Source organism: Octopus bimaculoides, chromosome 2 (assembly GCF_001194135.2).
Source record: "Octopus bimaculoides isolate UCB-OBI-ISO-001 chromosome 2, ASM119413v2, whole genome shotgun sequence".
NCBI lineage: Eukaryota > Metazoa > Mollusca > Cephalopoda > Octopoda > Octopodidae > Octopus > Octopus bimaculoides.
Genome location: NC_068982.1, coordinates 108,577,407 through 108,586,208, shown reverse-complemented (window position 1 = coordinate 108,586,208; position 8,802 = coordinate 108,577,407). Strand labels below are relative to the sequence as shown.

General features: G+C 32.2%; 1 protein-coding gene across 6 annotated transcripts in view; it reads right to left on the bottom strand.

Annotated features, from left to right (window-relative positions):
- Positions 1-8,802, bottom strand: part of LOC106870404 (ceramide transfer protein) — a 120,833-nt gene that overhangs the window by 13,148 nt on the left and 98,883 nt on the right. For 5 of the 6 annotated variants that reach the window (XM_052978594.1, XM_052978596.1, XM_052978597.1 and 2 more), the window contains 3 exons: positions 5,531-5,730; positions 4,056-4,179; positions 1,528-1,668 (listed from right to left, as the gene is read on the bottom strand). In XM_052978594.1, coding sequence (XP_052834554.1) covers positions 1,541-1,668; positions 4,056-4,179; positions 5,531-5,730 — 452 coding nt within the window. In that variant the 3' untranslated portion in view covers positions 1,528-1,540. Of the gene's footprint in view, positions 1-1,214; positions 1,669-4,055; positions 4,180-5,530; positions 5,731-8,802 lie in introns of those variants that run through there. The other variant, XM_052978595.1, reaches the window with a different exon arrangement.

The following is an 8,802-nucleotide window of genomic DNA, read 5'->3' as shown; positions in this document are numbered from 1 at the left end:
TATATATATATATATATATATATATATATATATATATATATATATACATACACACATATATATATATTTTTGTATACACTTACAAGTATATATTATCAAAGAAAAACCATTGACAGTAACCTCAGTTTCACAGAATGAGCCAGTCTTCAATTAATTTTCAATTTTGATATCTCTATAAATGTTCTCGAACTGTATAAAAGTGTGTATGTGAACAAGTGTATATACATACAAATATGTAAATATATAAAGAGAAAATATGTGTATAGAATTATAAAATATATAATCTGAACAGACAAATATGTGAGTGTTTTTGTGTGACTTTTGCCATTACTGTTCTTGCATTATACATATGTAAACATTGTATATGTGTATACACACACACATTTTGATAGCTGCTTTCTAGGCAGGCATGAGCTAAACATGGTTTGATCCACTTTGTGTATCATATATACATTACCCATATATATATATATATATATATATATGCACACATACAAATATATTCTTTTTTCTTTTTTTACTTTAATCAGATCTTTAAGTACATATAAAGCTATAAATACTAGCATGTAAATACTGGAATAAGAAATCCTTTTGGTTTGACTTATTTTTTTTTATCTAAAAGGGATTTTCAACCCAATATTTACATGCTTTATTTATAACCGTTGAGATCCAATTAAAAGAAAAAAATATTCCACAGGTTTTCTCAAAAATTTATAAATTCTTATGTCAACAGTATATTTTATATATATATATATATATATATATATATATATATATATATATATATATATATATATATATATATATATATATATATACATATATATATATGCGCACACACACACAAAATTTAAAACACAGATATAATAGTAACATTCACTTTTGTTTGATATTTACTTACACAAATCCATTGAGCCTGCAGACACTGTAGATTTGTGATGTGTGTCAGTTATGCTGTAGATGTACATCAAAACATGATATCTATAGCATATTATACTATCAAAAAATTAAAACAAAACTGTATGTAACAGTATAAATGTGTTTTAAATGGCTATGACTGGCCCATGGTGTAAATGTTTTAGTGTCAGCACACTATCTGATAAAGTCACTTGCTAACCAAGTACAATTTCAAACAATACACACAAACACACACACGTGCGTGTGCGCATACACACACACACACATACACAACTTTTGTTAACATTAACTACTACTGCAACTTCAAAGCCAATTTATTTCTGATGATTGAGGAAAAAAGAGAATATCACACATAAATGTTGTTGAAACTGACTTAGTGAAACAACCAATGTGGTTTAAAGCTGGTGAGATAGAACTTGCAAGAACTAGCAAAATGAACCAAGAATGTAATATCTTGGAGATAGAGAAGTTGTAGCAGTGTCCTACAACAAAAGATGATTCACCAACAAGACAGCAGTACTATTTAAATGGATGCTGTTTCCTTTTCTTAGGGTGCCATATCTCTGAGAGTTGGCAGATACACAGACAGACAACTCAGGCTTCACTTACAGGAGTTTTATCATTAAAGCAGAATAGGTTTGTTGGCAGTGACTTCTTTCACATATGAGGTAAAGCGTTTCAAAAACTTAGGGTATTCTCGTTTGTAGACAGCTCTCAACACAGATGCTGGGGCCCATCCTCCAGGGTTAACTGTAAAAAAAATATTTTTATAATTATAATGATAAAAGAATAATCTTTAAATTTGGTACAAGGTCATTTTTACATTTCCATGATGAAATTTTGATTAGCTCTCAAATAATGAAAAACAAAGTCAATTCTGGTGAGATTTGAACTCAAAACTTGAGAATATTTTTCTTTCAAAAGACAGAAGTTTACAATATTGTTAACAGTTTATACTTCCACATATTTGTTTTATGTAGGTTAGCTGTACTATTTGTTTGCAACACAGTTGATAAACATTGAATGCATCTTACTTCAAGTAAACATTGACTGTATGACCCTTGATGATGAAAGACTAATCAACTTTTCAAGGATTAACAGTCTAAAAATGCAATTCCAATTTTTGGCTTTTGAAGGTCTGACTCCTAAGTTATCTTTAAATCAAAGGCCTGGACCAAATGATTTCAACATAGTGGATTTCCACTAAGGATACCCAAGGATCACATGATAGTATTAAACCAAGTGTTGAATCAAATCTGCCACCCTGAATACATACACCCTCTATATAATCATATTAAGGAATCTTTATTAGAAGTGTCCTAATTCTAAAAAAAAATTTAGGCAAGTTTTAATAGAAATTTAGAAAATCACATTCTGATGGTTACAGCTAGCTGAATTGATATGATGTAAATGTACAACAATAGATCTCGTCAGAAGTGGAGATAAGATAAATAATACCAAACTTTGAATGGCACAGACCATTATGATGTGGACAATGCATGGTCAAATGGTTAAGAAGTTTGCCTTGAAATTACAAAAACTTGGGTTTGATACCACTGCATGGCATCTTGGGCAAATGTCTTATCGCTTTGAGTCAAACAGATTGAAACATAATGTAAATGTACATATTGCTTATATACAACTGTCCTCACGGCTCTGTTCCTCTGTATCATTGCTATCCAGTAGCCCCCACCCAACACTGACTCCATATAAACCCAGGGTCGCCACTCACTTCCCCCTCCACACTCTTTAATTACACTTCCTTCACAATATCCTGCCACTTATATTATGGCATTCGAACCTCAAGGGTATACCCTAGCACTTGCCACCATCTATATCTCTCTCCTTTACTCAACCATTCCATTTATATTCTGATCACCGTAGTATACCTGTTTGTCTTCATTCCTGATCTCTCTCTGGCCGGATAACCTTGTACTTCCTCTACAGCAAGAAACCTGTTTCTGTCTCTGTTTCACTATAATCTAGCATCATCCAACACTAGATCACCTCCTCCAATTGAAAGTTTTTTTTTCTTCTCTTTTTTTTTGTCTTGCAAGTATTTGGTGACCCTGTCAGTGAAGGTGCCACTTAAAAGCACCCAATCCACACTGTAAAGTGGTTGGTGTATGGAAGGGTATCCAGCTGTAGAAACCTAGCCAAAACTGACCTCGCGTGTGCTTGTACCACGTAAAAAGCATTAAGTCTACCCAGCTGAGTGAGTCACAGGAGTCTGGTGCAGGCTTCTGCTTGGCCAGCTCTTGTGAAACCATCCTGCCCATGCTAGCATGGAAGGCAGATGTTAAACGATAATGATGATGACATCAAAAGACAAGGTTAATAATCTTGCGGGGTGAAACAGGGTAGATGAAATTTGTATTGAAACCTATCAAATGAGTTTGGAAGATACAAATGAGTTTTTAAAGATACAGAATTGTCGCACATTGTGACATGCTGATTCTGTCTAAGAATTACATTAAGAATACATGTGCCTGTGGAATGCACATCATTGTCACTATCAACAGAGATCAATTAAGTTTATTTTCATGATGTAGACCTGGTGAAGAAGTATAATATAATTAATGACTGTTTTGCTACCTGGAGCGGCAAGTTCAGAGGTACTCTGAATACAGTGTAGAGTGATGTAGGACCTCCTAAGAATACTTGTGATTGATCTATCAACATGAAATCACATATTTTTTAAACATATCACATTGTGAGCCTTTTGACATGACTTAATCTGAAAGGGCAATATTTTGGCAGGGAGGGACAACTGTGATTGGTAGGAGGTAGTTATATTCAAAATGGAGACCTGACCTGATTGCAACAAAGTAACTAGGCTAAATCTTTTCCTCAATTTCTCAATTTATAGATGACAAATCAACATAATAGATGCTGATCATATCCAAAAAAACATCATTAATACTTTAAACCTCAGAAATAGTTGTGAAGTATATCAAACTCAAATACACCCTCCAGATGACCATTGTTCTCAGTTTTGCAATGGTGCATTTTCTTGAATTAGTAGCATTCACGATTGCATTGATATGAAATCCTTATTCTGACCAACAAATCAATCAACTTCTACATTGTTTCATACCATTCAAATTCATCATAATTTTCAAATTTAAATATCTTACCATTGGCAGTATATGTGATTTTGCACGTTATATTGTCCCGAGTGATCTCACTATCATTTGGCGGTTCAATTAATGTTTGACAGGCCATTGACACATTCATTTTTACACGAACATATTTACCAGGCTGTGTCAAAGAAGAAATGGAAAAGTTAGCATTTAATATAATATACAAATAGTAATACTGAAATGAATGATATCTTCAGATGCATGAGAGAAAGATAAAATGAAACCAACATGGAGACTGATATTTAGTGATTATGAAGAAAATTACAGTTATGGTAATCTTCTTAACTCAAGTCAGTATACCTGTTGCTAATTGATTACATATGTACTCTTGTGGCCAGTGTACTAGTTTCTGACACTTTTTTTTTCCTAATAATAGGGAAAAAAATCTCTACATCAAAAAATCATAACCTTTATCAGATTGTGATAAATGCTGAAATAGTTGTTAGAGAATTTCCCAAATTATTAATGTTATATGTGTGTACATATTCTAGGTCGCAGGAGTATGTATACATTAATAGTCCCAGAAAAGATTCATATCAGTTCAAATACAGTCTAAGACAAAGCACATATTCAGCAAGAAGATACTTGATAACCATTAGTAGTAATCAAACAGATTGAAACAGTGTAAATGAATATATTGTAAATATACACCAAAAGATGAGGGTTAAAAATCTGAAAAATTACAATCTTAGTTTAATTTTCTCTGGTGCTAAACAAGGTTTCATCATTTTATAAATAACAACTTTGAACATTTTTTATATGGTTGATAAGAATTTATGACTAACAATATTCCACACGATTGTTGACGTACCAGTGCTACACAATAAAAGAAATGAGAAAATGCAGGAGATTTTGTAACAGGTCGTTTTCCCCCATAGTGTACTTTTGGGGTGGTAAAGAAACAAAACTTGTCTAATGAAGATGAATAAACTATAGTGATGACTAACTTGAGGAAGAAATGAGTGTTTCTTCTCATAGAAAGAGACACAGAACATAGCATGATAGAAAGTATGTTGGAATAAGTTAGTGGAACAAGAATTCTAACTGTTCAAGTAAAAATACACCAGGGTTTCAGTTTATATTGAAACAACCAAATTGGAAAAAAAAATGTCACAATTTAAAGGATTAAAAATAAAACAAAAAACTGTAATAGTGCCATGATGTTTTAAATGTAAATTATTATTATAATCTTCAAATTTGCAAATAAGAGCTTTATTTTGAAAATGGTGGAGAGCTTTTAGAGAGAAATTTGGTTTCCTGACTGAGCAGGTTAAGCATTGCAACTATGAAGAATCACTTTCCTCTAACATGATGTTCTGATGGTAAAAATTATAACAAAGTCAGAGTAAGACTATTAAAATGTAGATGTAATGATAGCATTCAATGAGATCAGTAAAAACAATACAAAAATGTTTGGGAATGGGTCAGCAAAAATATGATAAAGGAATCTTCAAGAAAATATTACTTACTGGCACACTGGGATGGTCTGTGGAATAATTGACAACTATCCAGAGATCTGGTTTTTCTTCATCATCACTAATAACATGCCGAATATGGGACCAGAAAAGGGCATCTCTTTGTGATGCAGGCCATACACGTTTTATGACATTGTGACTAATAAAGGTATCTTCAGACAACCATTCTATACACCGAGTGCTTTCAAGAGTGCCTAGCAACATAGAGAATCAATTACAGTAGTTTTTAGATAAATGTTTGAGGAAATAAATCAGGTTCATTAAGATAATCATAAAATTTGTGTGTAAGTGAATGCAGGTGTATGTATGTGTGCAAATAAATATATGTGTATGTACAAGGGAATGAGCAAGAGAGTGCAAGCAAGTGCACCCAAGCACATATGAGTGTGTATATGTATCAGTGTAAAATGTAGTTTTCTTCTCCATAAAATGAAAGAAAGGAATAATCAATATTTCATATAATAATCAGTATTCTGATAAGTCTTATTTTCGTCAGACCAAAAGTGAGGTAGTATTAATCTGACAATAAAAAGTTCTTAATGCAATGAAACAAACAGGCAAATAACACATTGTTAAAAGCCAAAAAAATCAAACGTTCATAAGATAAATATCTAAAAAAAACTGGAGAATAAAAGCCGCAGGAGGAATGCAGAGAACATGTATTCTTAAAAATATAGGTGCAGGCAGGCATGGTTGTGTGGTTAAGATGTTTGCTTCTCAACCACAGTACCACTGCATTGCACTCGGGACAAGTGACTTCTATTATATCTCCAGGATTTTCTACAGCCAGGAGCCCTCCCTGCTGCCAATCTTCAAAAGGGTCAATAAACTCCATTTGACTCACTAGCAGAAAGACTGCCCTCCAGGCAGTTTTATGCTAGCCACTTGATAATATTTTCACATTTGATTCCCAATTCTAATAATTTTTATATTTTACATCTAATCATATCTTTGTATAATAGTGCTCACTTTCTTAGTAAACACTGCTTTCATTATTTTATCACAGTTATAATCTCTCTTTTTTAACCCTTTAGTGTTTAGACTGGCCAAAACTGGCCGAAAATTATTCCCCTTTATTTGTTTGAATCGGCCAAATCCAGCCGTATCTGATTACTCTATGAAATTGCGAAAAGAATAAACAAATCACATTACTGAATTCTCATAGCTTTGAGATAATACGAAATAAAGCCTTTCCTGCCTTTATTCAAGTTAAAAAATGAAAATTTTGAGACTTCTTGGCTTTTTTTCTTTTTTCAACGTCTGAACAGAAGTGTATAGCTTAGTTTTTAGCAATATGGCGTCAGCAAGTAGTGATTCCGACTTCGAAGGTATTACTCTTGATGATGTACAAAATATAAATGAAAACAACAGTGATTTATCTTCAGACGAATCATATTGATATTTATAAATCTTCATCGGAAGATTTTGATAATGAAAGTGATAAAAATGAAAGTGATGAAAATGATATTGAAAATATTATAGCAACATACTTAAAGATTACTACATCAACCACAATTTCTGATTTCACAGAAAAGATTAGTCTACAATAATCTACCTCCTGATGCTCAACCATTAGACTATTTTTATTTTTACCCAAAAGTTTTTTTGAAACTGTCGTGGAGGAAATAAATATGCTCAATGCATAATTTCTATTCGTGGAAGACCCGATCCATTATCAGTCTACTGATACTGCAGAAATGCAAGCTTTTTTTTACTATAAACACTATATTCCTCAACTGTGGGAACTACTGGAATCCTGATATAAGGTATGGTGATCTATATATCTCCAGCATTATGTCTAACTATAGTTAATTCATATATTGTTTATGTAAAAAGCCACAAGGTACCTCTGCCACTAAAAGACAATGACCATTTGAAATTTCGGGTTGACATCACATCTCAATTACGCGAGGGCTTTTCTTCCAGAAAGCACGGAACTGGGAGAAAAGCAAAATTAACTGACGTGGATGCCAACAACGAAAATACTGACTTTCATAAAGTGGAAAAAATAAATGGAAGGAAAAAAGCTTGCAAACTCTGCTTCAAAAGAAAGAAAAACTGCAAAAAGATATCAGATCAAGACCTCTTATATGTGTTCGTTTTGCAAAGTGCTTTTGTGTAAAAGGTGCTTTGGACAATTTCACGATAGAAATATGGCATAACTATATTTTGTTGTTTGATAGTAATACTATCATACATTCCTTTTATTTTATTACAAATAATGTGAAAGTGAGAAATACATATTAATTTTCAGTATGTTACACACTTATATTAACCTTTGCCTCACCTATTAATGAGCTTTTTTTTTATTAGATGCATTGTTATATAAATGTATTCATTAAATTGTATAAGAGTACATAGCCAATGGTACATTGACTAATAAAAGAGTTTTGTACTTTATTTTCAATGAAAATATTTGACTGAAATATAGAGAAAGAATAAAACCTTATGCCGATTATACCTGTATTTTAATTCAAATTAATGTACCTCATCTTGAAAAGTGGAAAAATTGTTGACAGTTGACATCTGGGATAATTTTAATAACAAATCAAACAAGTAAGATGCATTTAGAATTTTAATTTTAGTGTTTATTCATAATGTTTTTACACCTATTAATTAAATTTACCTGCCCATAAAAGTCAAATTTAATCAGCAAGATCAGCTAAAATTGCATAACAATAATCCACTGGTATCTAAAAAATTAACAAAGTTATAAGCAAATATTGTGGACACCCCTCTTGAACCTCAAAATGACAAGACAAATAAGCATTACATTTGACAGATTAATCTGAACACTAAAGGGTTAAACAAACATCAAGGTAGTCCAACTACAGAGGGGGAAAGCAGTTTGTCAAGTTGTACCTTCCCCTCAAAGCAACATAGAGATTTCAATTCAGCAGCCCATCTGTAAGCTTTGCAGTGTGTATGTGTGTGGAGAGAGAACATTGCAAACAATGAATGAAATAAACATGAAATGAAAATATTGTATAAATAAAAGGGCATAACTACAGATGTATACACCCCCTCCCTCCGATTTTGTTGCCTCATAACATCCAGGAAAATGGATACTTTTTAAAGAAATTTTCTACAAATACTGTTTAGATGTTGTAGCTTCAGTATATAGTGATTTAAGGAAAGAATTTTTCTAAAGGGGTGGATTGAGGAATTTTGGAAAATTCACATGATCCAACTTCTTTACCTCATAACTTTCAGGAAAATTTATATCTTTTAATGAAAGTTTATACAAATACCTTTCAAACAGCATA